The sequence below is a fragment of the Xiphophorus maculatus genome, chromosome 9 (assembly GCF_002775205.1).
Source record: "Xiphophorus maculatus strain JP 163 A chromosome 9, X_maculatus-5.0-male, whole genome shotgun sequence".
Classification (NCBI taxonomy): Eukaryota; Metazoa; Chordata; class Actinopteri; order Cyprinodontiformes; family Poeciliidae; genus Xiphophorus; species Xiphophorus maculatus.
This window is the reverse complement of record NC_036451.1, coordinates 27623494-27649279: the sequence shown is the minus strand read 5'-3', so window position 1 is coordinate 27649279 and position 25786 is coordinate 27623494. Positions and strand designations below refer to the sequence as shown.

General features: G+C 40.6%; 5 protein-coding genes and 1 non-coding gene across 7 annotated transcripts; 4 read left to right on the top strand and 2 right to left on the bottom strand.

Annotated features, from left to right (window-relative positions):
* Positions 1–256: 256 nt before the first annotated feature.
* Positions 257–6880, top strand: cpt2 (carnitine palmitoyltransferase 2). Of its 2 annotated transcripts, none has more exons than XM_023340212.1 (6): positions 257–275; positions 1645–1834; positions 3916–3996; positions 4082–4188; positions 4254–5558; positions 6220–6880. In XM_023340212.1, the coding sequence occupies exons 2-6, from the start codon at positions 1653–1655 to the stop codon at positions 6546–6548; spliced, it is 2004 nt and encodes a 667-aa protein (XP_023195980.1). In that variant the 5' UTR covers positions 257–275; positions 1645–1652; the 3' UTR covers positions 6549–6880. The 2 variants fall into 2 exon arrangements, with proteins under 2 accessions (XP_023195980.1, XP_023195979.1); XM_023340211.1 differs by lacking the exon at positions 257–275 and adding an exon at positions 1281–1356.
* On the top strand, positions 684–845 carry LOC111609801. The gene has a single exon (XR_002753340.1). It is a non-coding gene; the product is annotated as a U1 spliceosomal RNA (small nuclear RNA).
* Positions 6881–7556: 676 nt separating the features above from the next.
* Positions 7557–9412, bottom strand: LOC102233713 (protein mago nashi homolog). Its single transcript, XM_005815383.3, has 5 exons — positions 9217–9412; positions 8832–8890; positions 8430–8540; positions 7874–7956; positions 7557–7770 (listed from the first exon to the last, which is right to left on the bottom strand). Exons 1-5 carry the CDS (start codon positions 9305–9307, stop codon positions 7671–7673), a joined length of 444 nt encoding a protein of 147 aa, XP_005815440.1. The 5' UTR covers positions 9308–9412; the 3' UTR covers positions 7557–7670.
* Positions 9413–10797: 1385 nt separating this feature from the next.
* aatf (apoptosis antagonizing transcription factor) lies at positions 10798–13025 on the top strand. Its single transcript, XM_005815388.2, has one exon. The coding sequence runs from the start codon at positions 10846–10848 to the stop codon at positions 12466–12468; it is 1623 nt and encodes a 540-aa protein (XP_005815445.1). The 5' UTR covers positions 10798–10845; the 3' UTR covers positions 12469–13025.
* Positions 13026–14140: 1115 nt separating this feature from the next.
* LOC102235265 (uridine-cytidine kinase 2-A-like) lies at positions 14141–19296 on the bottom strand. Its single transcript, XM_005815389.2, has 7 exons — positions 19171–19296; positions 17320–17479; positions 17096–17192; positions 16828–16970; positions 15604–15701; positions 15460–15508; positions 14141–15051 (listed from the first exon to the last, which is right to left on the bottom strand). The coding sequence occupies exons 1-7, from the start codon at positions 19270–19272 to the stop codon at positions 14915–14917; spliced, it is 786 nt and encodes a 261-aa protein (XP_005815446.1). The 5' UTR covers positions 19273–19296; the 3' UTR covers positions 14141–14914.
* A 2591-nt stretch (positions 19297–21887) lies between these two features.
* Positions 21888–25705, top strand: tmco1 (transmembrane and coiled-coil domains 1). The gene is made up of 7 exons (XM_005815384.3): positions 21888–22081; positions 23146–23223; positions 23307–23366; positions 23580–23626; positions 23734–23801; positions 23919–24063; positions 25300–25705. The coding sequence occupies exons 1-7, from the start codon at positions 22012–22014 to the stop codon at positions 25396–25398; spliced, it is 567 nt and encodes a 188-aa protein (XP_005815441.1). The 5' UTR covers positions 21888–22011; the 3' UTR covers positions 25399–25705.
* Positions 25706–25786: the final 81 nt, after the last annotated feature.

Here is a 25786-nt window from a genome sequence, read left to right as displayed (position 1 = left end):
GTTTCGGCGGTAGGCAAACTGGAACGGGTCGAATGTGGAGGGGAGTCTGGAGACGATGTGTTTTTTTACCAGCCTTTCAAAGCACTTCATCATGATGGGAGTCAGTGCCACAGGCCGGTAATCGTTGAAAGAGGTGACTTGAGGTTTCTTCGGCACCGGAATGATGGAGGCAGTTTTGAGACAGGCTGGCACTGTGGCTTGGTCCAGTGAGGTGTTAAAAATGTCTGTTAGGACACCAGCCAGCTGACCTGCGCATTCCCTGAACACCCGCCCAGGTATGTTGTCGGGGCCTGGGGCCTTCCGTGGGTTGACTCTTTTCAGAGTCTTCAACACATCGGCTGTGTCCAGGCAGAGTGCCTCCTCTTCCTGGTGGGGAACAGTTTTCTTTGCCGGAGTACTGTTCAGTGCCTCGAACCTCCCAAAGAAGTTATTGAGTCCATTTAAAAAGTCAGCATCAACTTCACCCACTGGGGGGGAGGATGGATTGAAATCTGTGATCGCCTTTATGCCTTGCCACATACTCCTGGTGTTGCTGGTGTTGTGGAAGAACTCCTGTATTTTCCGACTGTGGGTTTAAATTTAAATATTAAATCCTAAAGTGACTCAAGGAATATTTTATTTCCCACCCTGAGTCAGAACCAGATGTGTGAAGTTGCTAATCGTCAATCAGAGGAATGAACGGCATACTTACCTGGCAGGAGTGACTCCATGGTCCTGTAGGTGGATCACCCAGGGTGAGATCAGCCATTGCACTGCAGCGATCTGACCTCTGTGAATTCTCCACATGGGAGAATCTCAACTGCACAATTTATGGTAGTGGGGGACTGCGTTCGCGCTCTCCCCTGTTCTATTAATGTCAAATGATAAATTATGTGACAGTGTCTGAACCAATTTATACATGATATTAAAGACTGAAAAAATTGGTTTCGGTGTACTTCTAAATCTGCTCCTTAGTCGCATCTGCCAAAATTAATAGTAAATAATAAAGACTTTGTGGTATTCTGATTTAGTAATATAATTAGATTAGTTGTGCTACCACCCCCACGCCACTAGAGGCAGTAGCAGTGCCAAAAAGATGCGACTAAGGAGCAGATTTACTATCTGTTTACTCTCTTATTTACTTCAAGTTAATAAGAGAGAGAAGATCAAAAACATACTGAGAGTGAATATCCTTCCTAAAGGTGAAGATATATCACATATTTTAAAAGAAAATAAAAACGGGACACCCCGAATAATATAGGAAATAGCGTCCTGACAGTGGTCCGTCCCCTCCCCTTTCTGTGTGCTGCAGCGAGGTGGACTTGGATACCCCGGAAAGGTCCACGACCAGAACAAATCACGTGACTTGTTGTACTGGTTAGACTTCCTGTTAATTCAATTCCTGTTTATTTATTTTTGTTGTTTCATTAAATGAAAACCGTGTCATTTAATCGTTTTGAAATTATAATAAGTTATTTATGAAGCGCGCATTTTCAAACTTGTGTTCTTCTGAAGCCAAAGAGGCTAAGCTAAGGCAGCTTGCTACTGCTAGCCGCCGGTGTTAGCAGTGGTGTCTACCTGCTGACAGCGGTGACTTGGTAGCATTTTACCTTTGGCCATAGCACTAGACCTCCCTGTGAACGGTTTCTGTACTTTGGTTGTTAGCTAACGCCATGGCCACCTTGCTGTCAGCACAATGCGCTGTCTGCCTGAGGAAACCTGGGAGTCAGCTTCATTTAAGAAGAGCCGCGGCGAGGATCTCAGCTCGGTGCTACAGCAGCAGGACGGCTTCTTCTGCGGACTATCTGCACCAAAGCGTCGTTCCATCCATGCATTACCAGAAGAGTTTGCCCAGGTAGGAAAACCAATGAAAAGAAGACTTTTGTTAAAGAGGGGGTCTGTAATTGACTTGTTCTAATGTTAGTCGGTACTACATTGAACCTTTCAGTGGATTTTTAATAAGGTTTTTCGAATAAAAGAAGGTTAAGGACGAATGTAGGTAAAAGGGTACGCTTGATTTCTGCTCGGTGACCACAAGGTGGCGGTAAAGAATACAAAATTAAATGTTTCACTTTTCAACTAACTCGAGTGATCAGATGTGATGCTGGCCACCTCATTAAGGCACGAGGTCAGGGCATTTAATAAATCACATGTCACAAAAATTAAAAACAAACAATATGACAGAGCACATAAACCCTTATGAACTCAATATGTAAACATATAAACATAACAACCCTAGGTTACTTGCTGAACTAATTAAACTGCCATAAATTACATTTACTGTAAACTACTAATTGGAACAAATATTACAACCACATGTTGGAACTTGTATTTAATTCGAAATACTTTTTTTATTTTAAAGCTAAACGTGTATCACATGTCATCTTGTTAATTCCAATGTTTTCCATTAATCCATTGTATTTCAGAGAGAGAGACCTAGGATTACAATAGAGTAAAGAAACAAGTCTTATTTAATCTGGCATTGTTTGACATTGAGCATGCTGGTACGAAGGTACACCTAGCAAAACTGTGAAAATTTACCATCACACAATTTAAAGTCGTTTTAAGGAGAAACTAGAAAAAGTTGTGTTGTATGTAACCAGAGTTTTCTCTGACTGGATGGTGCATAAAGTAATGCTGGACTGCACACTGCCGGTCAGTTTTCTTAATGAACGCGACCACTTTGTATTTTTCCCTCTGCTTACAAAGATAGATTTGGCTATTTTGAGCTATTATTTGGCTGCAAAATACATGGTCACTAACAGAAACCAAAGGAGCACTAAAAGGTCGCAAATATCGGGAAATTGTCTACTGTGACGTTTTACTCTGTCATGAAAGATGGCTGACTGACAGACCCGCACACCAGGTTACATCTGCATGTGCATGGATAACAGTAACCACTCCTATGTTACCAACTTAGTAAATGTTGTTGCTATATTTAGTAACTTTTCTGACAAAAAATGGTATCGGCCAAAATCAGAATTGCCATATCGGGCTTATTAAAACTGGTGCACTGATATTAAAATTTGGGGCAATATCAATGTCTTATATTAATATTGCTGTAAATTCCAATAATCGATATTTACCAATGTTATATTTCATTACTCATTTGACCCCTTGGAAAAAAACGACCACACCACTGACTTTACCACTACCTCTCTGCTTCAGTTAAACTCCCCACAATCGTGCGCTGCATCACTGTCTCTGTCACATGACCAGTCTCCTCCCTTCCTCCTCGAGAAACAAACAACAACTATATTGATTGCTAATATTGGCCCAGGCCAGTTTTATTGTCGGACAAATTCATGTATGTTACAAAACTGACTAATAATAACCAAAACTGATGGTAGTGCCGATATATTATCAATCTTTACTTTTTAAAGGTTGATAATCAGCCAGAAGACTGCAATCATTGTGCCCCTAGTTATCAAACGATGATAGTCCCATAACTGACCAGGCAGTCTTTTATCTGCACAGGATGTCCACATGAACCATGATGTGAGATACGTTGGATCTACAAGCCTTTTATGGAACCAGTGTATTGTCGTGCCACAGATCAGTAATCAGAATGATTTGATGCTTTCTGGAGGATATAAACGTCATGTGCTCTGATACAAATATAAACAAGACTATTCAGCCTATTCTCACCAGCAGATCCTAAGGTCAGGCTCTGAGAAGGTATTGGGCAAAGCTCATTTCCACATTTATGATCACAACAGCAGAAGTTTTAGAACATCGTGGTAACTTGAAGGCTACAACTCCAGTGAAAGCAGACCACATTTCCTTTGCCATAATGCTTGAAATGTGGTGGAACCTGAAATGCAGGAAAGTCAAACCAATTTTAACCTTTTGCTATTATTCAACTAACAGGCATAGCATTATCCACTCATTAAGGTTTGTTGGTCCCCTTTTTTTCTGCCAAATCTGCCCTTGTAGACTCCCCGTACCCAAGCTGGAGGACACCATCAGGAGGTATTTAGCTGCCCAGAAACCTTTGCTGGATGATGGCCAGTTCACGTAAGTTACTATTGAGATTATCAATGCATTTTATAATTTGATGCTTGAAACTGAACATGTTGTCATCTTCATCTTTTGTCTTCAGAACAACGGAGAAAATTGCTCAGGATTTCCAGAACGGAGTGGGAAAACAGCTCCACGAGGAACTGGTGGCTCAGGACAAGGCCAATAAGCACACAAGCTACATCTCAGGTGGGCGCGTTACCCTTCAGTGGCTTCACAGATGACAACAGGATCTAATGAGTCTGTTTCATCAGGTCCCTGGTTCGACATGTATCTGTCTGCGCGTGACTCTGTGGTGCTGAACTTCAACCCCTTCATGTCCTTCAATCCTGATCCCAAGGCGGGGTACAACGAGCAGCTGGTGCGGTCAACTAACATGGTGTGCTCGGCCGTGCGCTTTATGAAGACACTGCGAGTGGGTCTACTGGAGCCGGAGGTTTTCCACCTCAACCCGGCCAAGAGTGACACGGACAGCTTCAAAAACTTCATCCGCTGGGTTCCGTCTTCCCTGTCCTGGTACGGAGCCTACATGGTGAACGCCTACCCTCTAGACATGTCTCAGTACTACCGCCTCTTCAACTCAACGCGCATCCCGAAACGCGGTCGGGATGAGCTCCTCACCGATGACAAGGGCAGACATCTGCTAGTCATGCGAAAAGGCAACATGTATGTATTCGACGTTGTGGACAGAGACGGGAATTTGGTGAAGCCGGCAGAGATCCATTCCCACTTGAAGTACATTTTGTCTGACTCGACACCGGCGCCCTCCTTGCCTCTGGGCATCCTGACCAGTGAGAACAGGGATGTTTGGGCGGGGTTAAGGGAGAAGCTGGTAGCTACTGGAAACGCAGAGGCGTTGGGGTTAGTCGACAGCGCCCTCTTCTGTCTCTGCCTGGATGAAGAGAGCATGCGGGACCACATTCACATATCCCACAACATGCTGCACGGCGACGGCTGCAACCGCTGGTATGACAAGTCCTTCAGCATCATCATAGCCAAGGACGGTCAGGCGGCTATTAACTTTGAGCACTCTTGGGGCGACGGAGTAGCCGTTCTCCGCTTTCAGAACGAGGTGTTCAAAGACACGACAGAGAAGCCGCTGGTGCACCCAGACTCTGCCCCGGCAGCCGTGGACTCGGCCTCCGCTGTCCGCAGATTGCAGTTCCACTTGGACAGAGAGCTGGAGAGCGGTATCAAGAAAGCCAAAGAGAACTTTGACTCGGCCGTATCGAAGCTTACCATTGCCGCCATCGAGTTCAAGAAAGGCGGGAAGGAGCAGCTGAAGAAGAGCAAGCTGAGTCCAGACGCCGTAGCCCAGCTGTCTTTTCAGATGGCCTTCCTGAGGCAGTACGGCCAGACGGCGGCCACATACGAGTCCTGCAGCACTGCAGCATTTAAACACGGCCGCACAGAGACCATCCGACCGGCCACCGTCCACACCAAACACTGCTCACACGCCTTTGTTCGTGAACCCGGCAAGCACAGCGTGGAGGAGCTGCGGGCGATGCTCAATGAATGCTCCAAATACCACGGCCAGCTCACCAAGGAGGCAGCTATGGGTGTGTAAACCTTTCTATTCCTATATATATGTGTGTGTATATATATATATATATATATATGTTGTTTCAACAAGTAAAACTGGGCCGATATGGTGGTTTGTGTTTGTAGAGAGGGAGGGGGCGGGGCATGTGATGTTGGGATTGGGAGATGTTTAACTGAAGCAGTGTCAGCGGTGTGGTTGGTTTTTTTCACCGTAGAGAAAGGTAGAGAAATATATATGATATTGGTTTCAGCCATAACAGCAAAGATGATATTGGATATCGATATTGGGCGAAGTTTTTATATCAACGTTATCAATAAAACCACAACACTTTATTTCTGAAACACCTTAAAAGCAGCAATCCTGATAAAGAGCAGACCACATAAAACATACAATTAGAAAGACATAAAATGTTCATTTCAAAAGACAACCCACTGATTGAAGCTACTCTATGTAGCTAATTATTTCAATAATATTACTGAAATTATTAAAACTCTTAACTCAGGTTAATCTGTAAGCCAAATTGATTTCAGATCAATCAACTTGATTAGTGGGTTTGACCCCAGCTTCTAACCTGGAAATGACTGACTTCATGTCTTTGAGTGTCCTGAAAAGCACTATGCAGGTCTAATGCATATGTGGAAATCATATGCAATATTTTTCTTCTTCTGTCTGAGCAGGTCAAGGGTTTGACCGCCACCTGTTTGCTCTGCGTTACCTTGCCAACTCTAAGGGTCAATCTCTGCCCAGCCTGTACACTGACCCAGCCTACGGCGCCATAAACCACAACATCCTGTCCACCAGCACGCTCACCAGCCCCGCCGTCAGCCTCGGGGGTTTCGCTCCGGTGGTGCCCGACGGGTTTGGCGTCGGTTACGGTGTCCATGACAACTGGATCGGCTGCAACGTGTCCGCCTATCCTGCTCGCAACGTCCACGAGTTTCTGCAGTGCGTCCACAAGTCTTTGGAGGACATCTTCAGTGTTGTGGAAGGGAAACCTTTGAGTTAAAAGATGACGGTGTGCCTGATCACCACAAATAATCTTTTTGTCTTTCAGCGTAGCTAATTCCATCCGTTAACATTCAAGGAAAAATTTACTTGTATTACCAGGATTTTTAGGAGGCAAATGAAGAAATGAAATTTAAACCGCTGACATGTTGGGAAGAAACTACAGAGCAACAGGCAGCTGCAGAGTCGTCCTCTGGAAGAAGCTGTGCCTTACTGAAATGTGAACAGAAATCAGAACTAATATTTACTGTAATTCACATGATTTAACTGTCTTTGTTTCATAATACAGCTTTATTGTGATTGTCCTTTGGAATAAAATTTAAATATCTTGGATTCCATCTCATTAATTCAAAATTCCACCATTTTCTGGACTTAAATTTCTAGATTTTTTTTTTTTATTCTGGATATTTGAGTACAAGAGATTAATCTTTAACAGCATGTCTAGTAAATGGTTTCTAAAAACTTTAGTGAAACTAGTGAATTTTACTCTTTTTTTTCCCTCAGGACTTAAATATATCAGCTGTTTCAATATTTGTCACCTCTTGTAAATAAATACTGAAATTTGGTCTTCCTGTACAAAATGCAGATATAAACTATATTTAAAAAAGGACAGTGTACAGCTTAAACATGTCTCCATTTGAAGCACTGTACCAGATTATAACTTAAGCTAATTCACATCTGCAGTCATTTGACAGATTACAAACATCAATATACAATAAAATTAAACAGAAAATCCAACTCTACAAGTTACTTTCTAGTAAATGTTCAGTTTGTGAAACACTGGTACATTTATTTTATTGAGGAATAAAACTAGAAAAAATACAAGCTTTAGTTCTAACTTTAGCATTTTATCCAAACTCCTGTCCTAATTTAATTCAATATTTCTCAAATATTTTGTATTAACCATGATTTACTATAATTTAAACCAGTCAAATCACCAGTAGTAGCATTTCTGATAATCAGATGCTCAGTGCACATCTTTGGCAGCTGACGAATCAAAAGGACACCATTTCCATTTTCATTGTTTATTCAAAATAAAAACTTCCACCAAAAGCAAATGTACAAAAGCGGTCGTTCAACAAAAACATCAGTTAACGTAACTAAAGTCTTCCAATTGGACATTCTAGATGGGCTTGATCTTGAAGTGGAGCCCAATCAGACTGAAGACGAGACATTTCAGATCCTGGACCAGGTAGTAAAACACACGGAGTCCTTCAGGATCCCTGAAATGAAGCAGGACAGTTCAAGTTCAGCCCCTTCTGACCGTATCACATGTGAACAGTAACACATGTGAACAGTAACGCACTGTTTTCAAGTGGAACTCACTTTGACTGGTTGACATCAATCAAAGAGCCAATTTTGGAAGTTGTAAATGAAATGTGCTCGTCTCCAATGACGATCTCCAACTCCTGAAAACAAACACAATCGCAGGTTAAAGACACGTCCAGATATAATAAAAGCAATTTTTCAAACACCTGATCGGTTTTATAAAATAATTATAAAGGAACAATTAAAATAGACTAACCTTAAATTACTTATTTAATTTTAAACAATTATCAAAGAGTAAGAATGAAAAGAAGCAAGTAATGCAAAATCCTAACATTTTCAAACATGTCATCTGATCTATTCAAAATTAAAAATTAATAAAAAAAGACAACACCCAAAGCAGTACCTATGAAATTTTGACATTTTATGAAATATTTCATCTAAAATTATAAACACTCAACAGAGTCTGAAGAAGCGCGTATAAGATCACATTATAACCTGCGCGACTAAGTCAGATCTCGCTCAAATAAGATTTCAGAGATGTTAAAATATTTATTAAATAAAAAGCTTTTGGTCTGATGTGGATCAAAGTGGGGAGGATCACATCCTTACTAACCTGTCTTCCAACCCTGTCTGGAGGCGGCCACAGTGCATCATCTTCCTTGGTGATTTCGCTGTCATCAATGACGCGTTTCAGCTCCTCCATCACACTTTTGTGTACATATGCCTGGTTGGTGGAGAGGAGAAACACAGTAATGTATCGTAACGGTGTAATTCATTCAAATACGAAGCTGATCTCACCTCATCTCATGTACATTTCATATCTACCTAATCATATCACTTCATGGATGGAAAACAAAAACACTTCATCAATAAAATATATGGCCAATAATTATTCTGTCGCAGATGTTTGTTCCAAAGGGAGCATAATAACAACACCACAGACCATATGAGACGTTATTCACGCTGGAGGCAGTTTTACGTCAAAAATAATCAGCAGAAATTGACCGTAACTTACCTCTTTCCTGATCATGACGTCATTCTTGTAGTTGCTGTTGTTTGCGTACCTCAGCTTACCTTTAAGAAAAGATTTCCATTAAAATAACATACAATGAATGAGCTACACATGAGGAGGAGCCACGAAACTAAATGCCACATGGCTTATACGCCCTAAAATCAAAATAGTTTATTATTACTGATTTCATTTTAAATTTGCACAGAGTCAGTACAACACCCTAAATGCCGATTTGTAGGGTTTGTGGTCATATGTTGATCTACAGAATCAATCTTGCACTCTCGGCTTGCTGTGGATCCGCTGCGGCCTCCTAAAACTCTGCTGCTAACAATGTTAGCTTCACCGGAGGAAACTATAGCCCTCAGTTTTACCGCCAAACAACACTCACCGTCAGGTCTAAATTCAAATTCCAGGAACTCATGTCCAAACTTCCCCTTGTGTCCCACATAATACCTCAAATAAAAGTCACTTGTTGACATATTTGTACCCTAAATTACGCTATTTATGGTAAAGATCCAGGAACAAAACTAGCTAGCAAGTGTAGCTCGCACCCGCAAGCTTCGACTACAACGTACACATGCGCAGTGTAGACATTCTAAGGAGCGTTTGGACTCCGGAGTTTTGTCTTGAAGGAGATTGCCAATGTATAATCTTAGCAAGGTTGTATTTAAATTAACTATATATATATAGTCTAAACCAGAAGTACGTATGCTATATAAAAAGACACATACTAGAAGCTTCCAAAGACGTGATATTAAATGTCCCAAATTGTTTAAAGACACAGTAATCTTACTGTATTTAAACTTTTGACTTTGACGAAAGTAATAAAAAAAAATTGCCTTAGAAAATCTTTGTTATCATTTTTGGCATTTGGCATTATTTGAAAAAAAAATAATTAATATTAATGCGTTTATTTATTATTTATTTATTATGCGTGAATTCAACTTTTACATCAGAAAGTGTGAAAGAATGCATAGATAGATAGATAGATAGATAGATAGATAGATAGATAGATAGATAGATAGATAGATAGATAGATAGATAGATAGATAGATAGATAGATAGATAGATAGATAGATAGATAGATAGATAGATAGATAGATAGATGTTTCTTTTTATTATTATTATTATTATTATTATTATTATTATTATTATTATTATTATTATTATTATTATTATTATTATTTGGTCTCATCAGAACAAAACACATTCACTCACCCCTTAGGATTTTGGAAATTGAAAATAAAAAGAACTGATTAATTGGGGTCTTTTTTTTTATTTTTTTTACATTTTTTGTGTAACTTTTAGTAGTGATTGATTGGGCTGTGTTTCTAGAATATATTTAGTAGAAAAGTATCATAACTCTAAATTCCTGAGATCTGAATATTTCTAACAGAACACTTTGCTCCCAGGCTGCAGGTTTACTGGTGGCTCCTGGAGGTTTCTAAAAGTAGAAAGATCTTATAGTTATCAGGCTCCTCACCAGTCTGCATTTAAGACTAAAACTTTCCTTTTTGGTAAAATCCTTTGCTATCTCTGTAGTCATAGGCTTAGACTGCATAGTGACAATTCTGCTATATTCCCCTGCTACTCTCCAAATTTACAGTATTTGCAGTTATTGCATTTTTTAACTGTACTCTCCGTCTCTTAATAGAATTTACATCTGGTTTAGCTGCAGCACCTGGAGTCCTTCTGTCTTTCAGTCCTTAATCCTATATCTCTCCTAGACAACACTGAACTTTTATTATTATTATTATTATTATTATTATTATTATTATTATTATTATTATTATTATTATTATTATTATTATTATTATTATTATTATTATTATTATTAACTAAATAATGGGGGGAGAGGGCGGAGGCAGCCTCGAACTCGGGTCAAATGTTCCCTGAGAGACAAGTCGCAGGGTTTATTTACACATGCTTCTCGGTTTCGTCGCATGTTACCAACGTCAGACGCACAGTGATCTCATCCGGAGCCGCTCCGCACGTGCAAAAATATAAACTCTCCGTCATGGCGGGCTCGTTTTCCCAGGAGCTCGAGGACTTGTTGAATCCGCTGCCTAAGTTTGCGGATCCAGAGGACGACGCAGACGAAGCAACCAAAGCCCGTGTGGTCGAGAGGTTCAGCGAGGACGACGAGGATGATCTTGGGGTCGCGGTCAGTTCTCTTCGGAAACGCAACTCCTCCTTGCTGCTGGACACGGACAGAAGGTATGCGGGGAAGCCAGTGTCCCGTAAAGAGCTGCTCATGGATATTGGAGAATCAGACAAGGAAGAGGATGATGAGAAGGTTGACACGGAGGAAGATGATGAAGAGGGTTCTATAGAGGAAGAGGAGGGTGATGATGACGATGATGAAGAGGAGCTGGAATACTTGAGTAGATATTCAGAACTAGATGCTAAAGTGACACCACAGGCAAAGGACTCTGATATCACTTTTCCTGAAGAAGTGGACTTTTATAAAATGACGGAGGGAATGGACGACCTGGGGATGAGTGAAGATGATGAAGATGATGGCAGTGGTGAGGAGTCTGAAGGCTCTGAGGAAGATGAGATGGAAGACGAGCAGGAAGGGGACGCTGTCCGCACGTTTTCTAAAGACAAACTGGACGAGGAGGTAGAGAAAGGCAGGGCAGTGAAGAGTCAGCTGGCTCTCTGGGACCAGCTGCTTGAGAGCCGGATCAAACTGCAGAAAGCCCTGGTGACTGCCAACCAGCTGCCTCAGCCGCCTGCGTTCCCAGAGTTCAAGAGGAGAGGTGGGCCTGAGTACGCCGGGGCTCTGAAGAACACCCACAAGGCCCTGAAGGCTCTCCAGAGGTCCCTGCTGGAGCTGCATGACCAGCTGCTGTACCAGAGCCCCGACACACGCCCCATCGCCGAGGGGAAGCCTCCAGCTGGGAGCGAGGAGGATGACGAGGAGATAAACAGCGATGGCAATGAAGAGGAGCAGGAGAGGTCATCGGCGGACGTTGGAGCGCCCAAAAGGAAGCTGGACATGGCGGAGTACCCCGAATTCATGGCCAAACGTTTTGCAGCTTTCGAGCCCTACCGCAACGCCACGCTGCAGAAGTGGCACGACAAAACCCGCCTGACCACGGGCAAGAGCAGCAAAGGTTTCGGAGCGTTTGACAGGAACATTCTGACCCAGGTGGAGCAGGTGCTGATGGACAAAGAGAGGCTGCTGCGGCGCACCCAGACCAGACGCTCCGAGTACAGAGTCCTCGGCAAGAGAGAATCCTCTGCCGAGATCCTTGACAACATCCCGGAGGAGGAAGAGGTCGCCGAGCATCAGCCGAAGTTAAACACGCACCTGAAAGACCTGGACGAGGACGTATTCGACGACGATGACTTCTACCACCAGCTCCTGAGGGAGCTCATCGAGCGCAAGACAACCGCCACGGATCCCAATGACCAGGTGGCCATGGGCAAGCAGTGGTTGGCCATCCAGAAGCTGCGCAGCAAGATCAAGAAGAAGGTGGACACCAAAGCTAGCAAGGGGCGCAAGGTGCGATTCCACATCCACAACAAGCTGGTGAACTTCATGGCTCCTGTGGACCACAGCTCCATGAGTGACGAGGCCCGCAGCGAACTGTACCGCGGCCTCTTCGGTCAGGACACCGCAGTCAGGGGATGAGTCATCAGGAAGGGGAGCGATGACCTGCAGGAACTTTTCAGACCTGGTGGACAGTTCTGGTGCTGTAGTTTGGTAGTGTTAACTGCTCAAAGGACAAGCTAAGTTCTTTATAGCATTTTAACCATTTAGGAAGACCTCAATGCACTCACCAACCAGCTAGAGACCAGAATCTGTTGATTTTCCTTGGTCGACTAATATCTGATTATTTTGTTGCACCTTTTGTAGTTTATAAAAATCAGGGAAAGTTTACGGACATACACTCTGACGCATCATCTGGAAATTATATTCCTTATATTCCTTCCGTCTCTAGAAAAAATCACAACGTTGTCCTTCAAAGATAAAGGTTTAGAAAATACCATATGTGTGCGTCTCTAAAATGTCTCCTGAAACGTGGGAACTTATGTAATCTTTTGTTTCATATGATCTGCTAAAGATGTGATCACAGGTGAATTGTTTCAACATATTCAGCTCAAACTACACTTCCACTGTATTGACACAAATAAAAACCATGGGATAATCTATTTTCCAAATTAAAACAGAAAATCAACACACTTGAAATGTTTATTTTGATTATGGTAAAAAATAAACACTTGAGTTTATTAAATGAGCAGTCTCTCATGCTTGTTGTCAATAATATTCTACCTTTTTGCTGTTCTGCTCTTTACCCACCTGATGTTAGATGGTTTATTTAGTCAGGCTACCTGCTCAGGTAGCTTCTTAAACATGCTGCTCACAGTTTGCCAGCTAATGCTATCAAATATTTGGTTTTCCTGCTCCTTTTGATCTATGCTGATGAATAGATACTTCCCATAAAACTGTAAAGGGATTTCCTCTATTATCTGTTTAGTCTCATTAATTCAAACTAGACGTTCTGTTGATTTTTCAGTTAAATCACTGGAAAGCCAAGAAAACTAAAATATCAGAACTGATGCACGTTCTGGATATTTTTGGATAGTTCTGTGATCTCATTCTGCACCCTCTTTTAGTCTTTTATGGGCTTGTTCTAAAGCATCACGAAGTTAGTGTGAAACGACTATCTTGGAGAGAATTTGCGACTCCTTAAAAGATGACAGATGTCATTTTTAAAAACGACAGGTAATTGTACTTAAACACGTTGTTCTGTATATCATAAACAGACACATAAAAGAGAGACAATCTTGTAACTCCTGCATACTCAAATAACCTCAGCATATATTTCACTTTTATGCAAAAGTTAGAGGAAAAATAATGGAGAGGAAGTGTTGGTCTAAATCAGACTTTAAAGTTCAGACCTCAAAGAAGCCAGACATCTATTTCTGCCGGGAATAGTTACCCCCATAAAACAGACAGCATTTCCTTTAGTTATTACAACAAGATTTATAAAATAAAAAGAAAAGAGACTTGGAGTCAACCTATTTTCTGTACACTTCATAGTATTTCAAGCAGCGTTTAAAGCATTCTCAGTAATGAAAATAATTTAATTTGACAGATTACTGCAACTTAGCCCAAGTGAGTTCGACTTTAATGTTTGTGAAAAAGTGAGAGCTTTAATAACAGGTGACATTTTACTCTCAGTTCAACAGTAAAACAAAATTTAGCTGAATAGAAAGAACAGCAGAGTACCTGAGAAGATTAGAAAAAGTTCTATACAAAAAAGTATAAGAAAATGTACAGCAACTTTCCACATTAGACATATTAAACTTAATGACTGTACCCGTTAGTGTACACTTTAATAAAAATAAAAAAAATCATCTGTCTGCATCAGAATATGGAAGCAAATGAATTGCTCCAATTGTTTGTGAATGAGTCCAGATCATATTGAACTAAACATCTGCAGCTGGTTCATAAAGTAAATACAAAAATCATCTGTGTTTCAGACCCAATGGTCCTGGTTAAATCAGAGGACCTGAGGGGGAAACTGGTTCCTTTAACTTGTTTCGAAATTCATTTCAACAGACAAAGCAAAACAAATGCAACAGTAAAACCAACTTATTTCAACTTTAACTTGCACATATGGACATATTTGTTTCCCAGAAAGGGTCAAGTGAAGAAAGACAACAATGAGAGACACAAAAAAACAAGTGTTTGCTCCAAACATCAGAGAAAACGATTTGAAAGAAGGAAATGTTCAGAGGACAATGTGTGGGTGAAAATGCGTTGCCGATATCAGAGAAGAATAGGCAGACTGGTTGAGCAGATTAATATTTCTGATTTTATAACACATTCAAGTCTGTTTCTGTTGTAAAGGCAAGCAGCTCTGGTCCTGAATCAAAATGAAATTGGATCATAAAGTTCAAACCTAAAGGAGGAAACTGGAATCAGAAAAAAAAGCTTGAATCAAATTCTCTATATATACAGATGTCTTTAGTCGGAGGAGAATCAGACCGCTGGAAGACGTTTATAGTTTCTAACTGCTGATCGTCATCACTGAAGAAGAAGAGCACTTAGAGGCTGACTTGATTTCATGTCAGTGGGGCCGGCTGCTGGATTCCACGCCGGGCTGCTGCTTCAGAAACCCATATCCATTGATCCACCCGTTGGGTCGTTTGGTCAGGCCGCCGTTCAGGATGTCCTGGATGTGCTGGACAATCAGGTTAATGGCAACTGTAGTCAGAGAAAAAGACAAGAGGCGCATGTGACTGACTGTGGCCACTAAAGTTTGCAGTTGAAACATGAGGGATTGAGAACAAGTGTTCAGGGCTATGAAAACTTTAGAAGGTACAGCCTTTCTTCACCAAAACGGTTGTTGTATGTGGAGAATAACAGGTGCAAGTTGGTAAAATTCATTCAAACAGAAAGTTAGAAATCCTGTTGTCTTCACCTGTTGAGTTCCAGATGCCCTTTTTCTCAGCCCAGACAATGCTGTTTTGTCCCTAATCTTGATTCTTTAGCTCCCAGAGACAAAAAATGTGAACTCAGAGATAAACAGTAAACACAGCTGCATACCTCAAGATAACCCTGTTGAGTCTAGTGAAGTGTTACCAATCCAAGTTCTTGGTAAAACGTACTCACCGGTGTTATCAACTCCTCTAGGAATTATCACATCAGCGTACTTCTTGGTCTGAACAGCAAGGGGAGAAACAGAGAGGAGAGGAAGGTTGTAGTCCATATTCATGGTCATAGAATTCAAACGGCAGGAGCAGAATGCACACTCACTGGCAGGCAGAACTCCTCAAAAGCAGGCTTCACAAAGTTGATGTACTGGGCTAGAATGCTCTCCAGGTCCCTGCCACGTTCACTGATGTCCCTCAGCACTGAGAGACACACAGACAGAAGATTTCCCACAAAGCTACCTTTGGGAATACTTAGCTTGACAAAACATCCAGTGCAAAACACCAAAATGTGAGGAATTGCATAAATCATTATAAATCCACGCTACCGGTCATGGCTGTGCTTAAATAAACCTCTAGGCCTTGAAATTCTAAAAACAAAGGTAATTTTCTAGCAAAACATTAGCATAAATACAGTCTCTGTGAGTAACTACGTCCATCAACGTAGTTACTCAATACGTAACTACGTAGCAAGAGAAAAAAGATTTCTCTTGCAGATTGATGCAAAGCATTGTTCAATCCAGTGACCACTACCTATGCAACTTTTAAACTCCTAAACAGCTGCAACATGACACAATGTGAGAATGTTCAAGGGATATAACTACATCTTGCAGGATACACTCCGGTTTGCATGTTAGAACTGTTACTTCTAATTAAACCTGGATCTGCTTTGTGTCTACAAACTTCAAAAATCAGAAGCACCCAAATATACGTACCAAGTGTTGTGTTTTCTGTTACAAACACTGGTAATGGTTCACAATTCCAGTGCTTCTAACCGTCTGGACAAGAAAGTCTTAGAGCAACATTTTTAATAAGAGAGACAAAGAAAAGAAACCTGCTTGGTTCTTGGAAGTTTGCTCCAAACTTCCAAGAACCAATCTGAAAGAAGGAAATGCCCAGAGGGCAATTCCTTCACCCACATGAAAACACATTTTCGTTTGGGTAAAAACGCGTTTTCATGTGGGTGAAAACGTGTTGCTGATGTCAGAGGAAGATAGGCAGACTGGTGGAGCAGAATACCATTTCTGATAATACAACACATTCAAAAGGTTATGGTAGCATAAGACCTTGCCAGATGCCATGCCAAACAGCTACAAACAGGAAACTGAGACATATTTGCAGCAACTATACAATACACCTTCTTGAACCTAGACAAGAAGAGCTCAGGAAGTTCTGAAAGCAGACGCTGTTCAAATCAGCCAGTAAGTGTATTTTCTGGGATAAGGCCAGTGTGTCCTCTGCTTTCTAATTGTGGGGCTCCCCAAACATAACAAAAACAGCCCAAGCACCTTTAGTTAAGCATCTTTTCACTTTAAGAACATGACAACACCTCTGCGCGACAGACGTGTGTCTGCGTCCGTATCCACAAACAGTTTCATTTGGAAAAGGTCTCGAATCTCCTGAGAGTAGAACATCAAGATGCCTTCAAACAGCACCACATCGGCAGGGTACACCGTGACCGTCTCTTCCTTCCTGATGGACAGAGAGCAAACACAAAGCGAGGTAAATATCAGGTAGATTTTTACTTTTACCCGAGTTCACACAACCTATAATTGTTCTTCAGAGTTGTAGGATTGTAAGGTCAAGAAAAGACTCACCTGGAGTGGGAGACAAAATCATAAACAGGAATATGGACAGTTTTTCCTTCCTTGATGTCCAACAGAGTCTCAATTATAAGATCATTGTCAAATGCATCTAGACCCAAAGAAAGAACAAAACAGTAAAAACATAACTTCTCAAACGCAGTTGAATGAGCCATCTCTTAAGGTGAAAAACGTTCAAATCTTTCCTTTTAATGAAGAGGTGAAGACCACTGCAATACCTGGGTGGTCAAAGTTGAACTGGCCCTTGAGTGCCTTGGCCTTGTGCTCTGGGGTCAGGACCTTGTAGAAGCTGTCCTGACTGAGGATGGCCACTTGGCGCTGGTGGTGGTCGATCTCGTTCTGGCCCAGTAGCTCCATGATTTTGTTGCACACCGATGACTGGCCAAACAAGAACATAAACACCAAGCAGAATTATCAGAGTCACATAGGTGGCGATGCTGGTAGGAGTTCATCCTGTAACTTGTGGATTGCCGGTTCAAAGCCCTGCGCAGTCTGTCTCAGTTGTTGTCTACTTGGTCAAGACACTTCACCTGCTGATGGTGGTCAGAGACTCCGGTAGTGCTGGTGCTGGCATGGCAACCTCGCTTTTGTCAGACTGCTGTGACTACAATGTGCTACCATCAGTGTGTGAATGACTGAAGGTAGTGTGATCGCTCTGGAACCATTTGCCAATTAGAGTATCGGCCCATACTATGTTGAAGTATGTCATGGAAACAGTTGATTGTTCTCAAATAATTCATGGTGTACAAAATTACTTCAGAACAGCCAGACTTCCCCTTCCTAGGTTAAACTTCTACACATTGTTCCTCCATCACATAAAATTCCATCTGAGCTGGTCACAACATTTAAAAAAATATTTACTGATCTACAATAAGATATGTAGATCAGTAAATGGAGGCTAAGTGCCTTGCCAAAGGGCACATTGGCACAGGAGGACACTGGAATCCAACCCACAACTTTCAGATTACAATACAACGGAGCTTCCCACTAACACACAATAGCCCTGTCTGCACTACACCCTCTCCTGTAATGTCCATATGTTTTTAGTCAAGAATTATGAAACTTTACACATTAGCAGGTTATTAAAAAAACAACACTTTCTTTGATACCCTTAATGTCAACAAGGCTTTAAAACAATGTCAAATCTGGTAACATTGCAAGATGGGGAACAGGGGGAATAATAAACTTTTTGCCTATGTTTAGTGCATAAAATAGATAAATGTATCTTAACAAGCATTAAATAAATCCATAGTTGACATTGTTTGATATAAAATGTGACTTTAGCTGTCTTTGCAGCTCACAGACAAACACAATAAGAAGAAATACAGTTTAACCCCCATTTGGATAACATGGCTGGTTAAACAGGTGTTTCTGTGAACGGTTACTTTCAGACAGTGGGGCATGACATCAGGAAACAGAAACCACCAACAACTGAATGCTCCGCCACAAATAAAGTTCTGCCGATTGAATCGACTACAACTTCAGCTTTTTGAGTGCATAGATAACAAGGCAACACAATTAAATAAAATCCACAATATCTTTTTCAGCAACATAGCCATGTACCAAAGCAGCTTTTTCTTTTCTATAGAAGAATGGACACTGAAAGACTTGTAAGCTTCAACATTCTGTAGACTTTGGGAATAAAGCTGATCAATGATATGAGGAGGAAGAACAGAAACAGTGCATGTAGATCCATGAAATACAAGAAGGAATGATTCCATAATATACACTGCAACAAAATCCCTCTATTTTATTCTAACGTAACATATTTTACTCCCTGGAGAAATATGTTGTAGTTTATTCTGATTTGACTGAATCTGCAGCCTGTGCACAGCTGCTGCTGATAAACTGAAATCTGTTCATTCTCTCTTTGTTCATTTGTTTTTTTATATACATGCCCTGCAAATTACCCTTTTATGTTACTAATCAAGCAACACTCTTAAGGATGATGCAAAGGATAGAACAAATAATTAAGGGAAACAAGCAAACAAAACATAAGAATCGATCACAACGTCAGACAGAGGAATTCAACAAAGAACATGTTCGGCTGTTGTGATGGAAATGCCAACCTTGCCGCTGGCCGTGCCGCCGGCCACACCGATCAGGAACGGTTGCCGGTGCCCGTCACGCTGGACCGGGTCACCCGGCTTTGTCTCGCTGTCTCTCGGCATGCTTCATCTGCCGGCCGATGCGGTCTGTACATGCCGGTGTGTGTGCGCGCGCGCGCCTCCTATTTCATCACTGTGACTGTGAGGAGGAGGATAGTGACGTCAGAGCACAGGAAATGAGAGGGAGTACAATTCAGTTTATTTATATCGAGACACTTTACAATAACAACAAAACAAAAGTGCCTCGAGACGACTCCTAGTCAGGTCAATACATTCCAACTTGATCCTGTTATCAATAAGTTCAGTTTCATTTTCAAATTGGTTTGTTAAAATGGTTGTAGAAAACCCAGTAGACCACACAGAGATAACTGCAGCAAACCTTCATATTGATAATAATGCATGTGGCGGCAGTTGAAAGGAAAACTTCCCTTTAGCCGGAAGAAACCTTCAGCAGAACAAGGCTCAGTGTGAGCAGCCAGGATAAAGACTGCACTCAAAAAGAAGAGGAAACATATAAGCATTGATCAGCACTGATCCAGGAGTACGCTCAATGTCCATAATAATAATAATAATAATAATAATAAGTGTTGTCTAGGAGCGATATAGGATTAAGGACTGAAAGACAGAAGAACGTAAGTTGTTGGTAGCAACAACCCTCCAGGTGCTGCAGCTAAACCAGATGTAAATTCTATGAAGAGACGGAGAGTACAGTTAAAATCTGTAATAACTGCAAATACTGTAAATTTGGAGAGTAGTAGGGGAATATAGCAGAATTGTCACTATGCAGTCTAAGCCTATGACTACAGAGATAGCAAAGGATTTTACCAAAAAGGAAAGTTTTAGTCTTAAATGCAGACTGGTGAGGAGCCTGATAACTATAAGATCTTTCTACTTTTAGAAACCTCCAGGAGCCACCAGTAAACCTGCAGCCTGGGAGCAAAGTGTTCTGTTAGAAATATTCAGATCTCAGGAATTTAGAGTTATGATACTTTTCTGCTAAATATATTCTAGAAACACAGCCCAATCAATCACTACTAAAAGTTACACAAAAAATGTAAAAAAAAAAAAAAAAGACCCCAATTAATCAGTTTTGTTTTTTTTTTCAATTTCCAAAATCCTAAGGGGTGAGTGAATGTGTTTTGTTCTGATGAGACCAAATAATAATAATAATAATAATAATAATAATAATAATAATAATAATAATAATAATAATAATAATAAAAGAAACATCTATCTATCTATCTATCTATCTATCTATCTATCTATCTATCTATCTATCTATCTATCTATCTATCTATCTATCTATCTATCTATCTATCTATCTATCTATCTATCTATCTATCTATCTATCTCACCCGCTTCGGATGTTATCATTCTTTCACACTTTCTGATGTAAAAGTTGAATTCACGCATCCCGGTTTAGGTCAATTAATATTAACAATTATTATTATTATTACTAAAAGTTACACAAAAAATGTAAAAAAAAAAAAAAAAAAAAAGACCCCAATTAATCAGTTCTTTTTTTTCAATTTCCAAAATCCTAAGGGGTGAGTGAATGTGTTTTGTTCTGATGAGACCAAATGTGAATATATTTCCATCCATTTTCTGTATATCCTTGTCCCTACTGGGGTTGGGAGGGCTGCTGGTGCTTATTTCCAGCTAACATTCCAGGCAAGAGGCGGGGTTCACCCTGGACAGGTTGCCAGTCTCTCACAGGGCAACACAGAGACAGACATGACAAACAACCACACACACACACACACACACACACACACACACACACACACACACACACACACACACACACACACACACACACACACACACACACACACACACACACACACACACACTCCAACTTAGGGAGAATTTAGAGCACAAGTGTCAAACTCCAGTCCTCAAGGGTTGGTGTCCTGCAGATTTTAGATGTGCCATAGGTACAAAACACTGGAATAAAATGGCTTATTACCTCCTCCTTGTGTAGATCAGTTCTCCAGAGCCTTGCTAATGACCTAATTATTCTATTCAGCTGTGGTGCAGCAGAGGCACATCTAAAAGTTGCAGGACACCAGCCCTTGAGGACTGGAGTTTGACCCCCCTGATTTAGAGACACCAATTAACCTAACAGTCAGCCGGAGTACCAGGAGAGAACCCACGCATGCACAGGGAGAACATGCAAACTCCAAGTTTTCTCCTAGAAAGCTGAAGAGGTATTTTATCTTTCATCATCACAAAGGAATAGTTGCATTAATCATCAGACATGATAGGGTCTATCATGACAAAATAAGGTTTTTAAAGAGATTGAATTCAACTAAAATTCTTGACAAGGAGTGAGCAGTAACCCTGACTGAGAAGTCAATTAGTTTGTCTCAAAACTAACAGACTTTTGCCAAAACACAGCAATCAGTAACAACTGAGTGAAAGAAAAATCACTTTTAATCCTTCCTCAAAGTGCAGGGGACTGAAATGCTTGCCTCGCCTTTTAGATCATTATTTGTATATAAAAAATACAATTTAAAAAATTCCCATTGTCTTTCCATTTCACAAATATGCACTGCTTTGTATTTATCTGTAACATAATATTACTAAAAATAGACAAGTTTTTAGCCGTAAAGGTTTTCTGTTTTGTGTTTGTGCGCGTGTTCGTAAGCTTGAATAAACCGGAAGTGTTTCTCGGCTGTATGACCTCTGTGAAATGCTGACAGAGCTCTATGAAGCTCAGTGGAGAGAAGGAGCCGCTCAGGGTTTAACTTGTGTCTGGTCTTTGTTCTGTGAAGCGGCTCCGTCAGCCGGAAAACCACCATGAGTACCATGTTTGCAGACACCATTCTGATCGTCTTTATTTCTGTCTGTACGGCGCTGTTAGCAGAAGGTGGGTGGAAATCCTCGTTAAGATAGCTGCCGTGTTTAACGGTGTTCAGAAACACGGCCGTGTGCAAAAATGTGTTGTTCCTGTAAGATTCAGGGCGGAGAAAGTATATCAGCCTCGGTATGACAAGTCATTTCTAATGTTTTCTGGCCCTACAGTCAGTAATGAGGCTTGAATTTAAACTAGCCGACAAGGCTAATGGCTAACATCTTGTGGTTCCGGTTAGTATTTCAAAACAAAAGTCTCACAGAGCTTTAGCAAATATAACATTTTTAATGCGTCACCATGTATTTGACTGTGTTGATAGTTTGTTAAATGTGGCTTCTACTCATTCTTTAATGGTTTATCAATAAGTGCAGGCATGACTCCATTCATCTTTTGTTGAGTCCTTTCAGCTGCTTGACTCCCAAATCGGTTTTTCGTAGGATTTATGTGCACACAGCACACCCTGCTGGTTAAAGACGGATTAACAACCACATATTATAGTTCATATATTATAGATATTAACGACGGAATAGAATTCTTTATTTGCTCGATTGGAAATTATCCGTGCAAAGTTGAAAAGAGTGAGAATTAGAAGTACGCAGATACCCACAATAATAGGAGTGAGAGTTCTCGTTGTTTGGCCTTAGTTTGAAACTAAAATAACAGGAACACGAGTTGAAAGAGATATGCTGAAAACGACTCGAACCTGTGACGGGCGCGTCATTATTTCATGCGCCATGTGGGTCATGCGCCAGATATAGGACCAGTAGATGAAATTAAATTCTACAATAAGTAAAACTGGAAAAAGTGGACATCAACATAATATGCGATGTTGATAATATGTGTATCAACATCGGAATAAAATGTAAATTATTTTTATATTTTGTGAAATAGCCAGAAATCTGTGCAAGACATCGATTAGTTAGACACTGAGATCAGTTCAAAACACTAGACAAAGGCTTAGTGAACTAGAAGAAGCCTTATAAATATGTATGTGATAAAGTAAATATCTACAGTGATCATTTATTTTAATAAAGAGAATACAGTTTGTGACATTTGTACATATTCTGCTCTGTTGGCAGGGATCACCTGGGTCTTAGTATATCGAACTGAAAAGTACAAGAGGCTAAAGGCTGAGGTGGAAAAACAAAGCAAAAAGCGTAAGTGCTCCAGGACTGGTCGCCATTATTTGACGAGATTGACATCTATAGATGGTTCTTTACTCTTGTTTTTCTGCTTTCAGTTGAAAAGAAAAAAGAAACCATCACCGAATCTGCGGGACGCCAGCAGAAGAAGAAAATCGGTAAGAAGCCAATGAGTTGTCATAGGAACCACCTCACAAATGGCATTGATTTGCTGTAACTATCACTATGTTCCCATCACTTTCTACATGCAATTAAAGTGCTTTACATGATATAAAAAACTTAAGACACTCTACAACGCTCTGTGTGATTACATTATGTGATGGCGTGTACCAGAGCACTGTGCAGCTCTAAAATAAACTGTTCTGTTACAGAAAGACAGGAAGAGAAGCTGAAGAACAACAACAGAGACCTGTCCATGGTGAGGCCTGTGACAGCCAGCCTGTCCTTGTCTTATTGAATAAAACTTCAACATGGATCCTGTAGTTTTAGTCGAATATTGTTTTTCATTGGTGTGTTTGTTCCTAGGTGCGCATGAAGTCCATGTTCGCAATTGGCTTCTGCTTCACAGCTTTGATGGGCATGTTCAACTCCATGTAAGCTCCACTTTTGATCAAAACAGAAGTGACTACTTGGAAATGAAACAATCTAAAGGTTTTCTAATGAAGTGCAATAAACAAACTAAAACTTCTTGTTGTTTTTCTTCTTGGCAGTTTTGATGGAAGGGTTGTGGCCAAGCTGCCGTTTGTGCCGCTGTCCTACATTCAGGGGCTGTCGCACCGCAACCTACTGGGAGAAGACTACACTGACTGCTCCTTTATCTTCCTCTACATCCTCTGCACCATGTCTATCAGACAGGTAATTATTGTGTTTTAGATAATGCAGAAAAACTTTCTTACCTTTAAAGATATTATGTTGCTTACTGAGTGGTTGTCATGGCGCAAATTGATCCCGTGACTTTATGTCAGTGGACCAGCACAGGTAAAGGTGTGACAAACCAACACGAATCTCTATGGATGCTCCGATGTAAATATCTGGCCCAATGTCCAATATTGATATTGCTTCAATATTTACAACACCCCACTGTTGCCAACTCTGTCGCTGTATGTAGAGAAATTTCAAAAGAATAAAATTGGCATCGGCCAAAATCGTCTTTTTAAAGATTGTTGTTCAGCCAGAAAACTGTGATCAGTGCACCCCTAAATCGTGTTTCAAGACATAAAAGCCAAATATAAAAATGTTGGATCCAGAACGGGATTGGTCTCATCGTTAAAAGCGCTTGGTCATGATGACTGTGGATGAAGTGCAGCTATCAGCAGCAGACTGTCTGAAAACACCTGGATCAGTGACGGTGCTGCATCATCAAGGAGCTGGTGTGAGTTTAACAGAGTTCATCTCTACATCAGCCTCATACATCCTTTGACCCCCATTGTCAAGTCAATGTTCATTCATTTCAACCTTTGACCCTGAATAAACCAGTGAAGTTATGACAGTGATAAGAAACTCCACTGCTTCTAAGCTTCAGTAACTCTCATCGTGTATGTTTATTGATTGTCACTTGATGAGAATTTTGTTAAGCACAGGAAAAGATTTGGCTTCCATTGGAAACTGCTTCTTAGTTCAAATAACAACTGACTTTTATTTTGTAAAAGCATATATATAAAGACTAACCCAACGTTGAATGTTTTTGCAGAGTTTCTGAATATCAAATTAAAATAATTTAAAGGTTTGCCGATTTTATTTACAGCTTAAAAGTAGTGAGAAATAAAAATGGACAGTTATTAAAAAGTATGCAGTTAGTTTATTTCTTTTGTTATATATTTCAATACATCATCAAACCTGACAGCTGTTCATCAGACATGAGTCCCAGATCAATTTAGTAAGTCAGAGGAATAAACTTATAGCCAAAATATGCAGTACTTACTGCCAAATATTTATTATGATGAATAATGTGAAAATTAGACTTTTTTGTGGTTAAGTTAAATACTATAAATTCCACAATCTGGTCACTTAATCTGCCAAAGGTACCTGTGAAGAGCCATCACTCTCTACCAGGTTGTGAAAAACTGATTTTTCTGTCTGTCCTCCTTCCAGAACATTCAGAAAATGCTCGGACTTGCCCCCTCCAGAGCCGCCACCAAGCAGGCAGGGGGGTTCCTGGGACCTCCGCCCCAAGCGGCCAAGTTTTCTTAATCATCAAGTCACCATGGCGACCCCAACAGAGCATTGATGGAACTGTTTGTGCTGGAGCAAATGTCTTGCCTTTTGGAGCTACTATGTTGTTTGATTTCTTGTTGTGTTTTGTAATATTTAACTTAAAAGTAGAGGAGAAAATAGGAAAGTTCAGTTCACACCTTGTTCACCTCACAACACGGACCGGTCTGAGATTTTAATCATTTATTGACACAATGACATCTGAACACCTTTCAGTATTATTGAATGTCATCATCTCTATTTTGAGTAAATTGCATATTAATAAAAGTTTTACGATTATATGTCATATTTCTCTTCTTTCTTTATTTTGCGTCCTGTTTAGATGTGAGTGACGAGGTAAATATGTCCAGCATTTTTTTCAACTTTT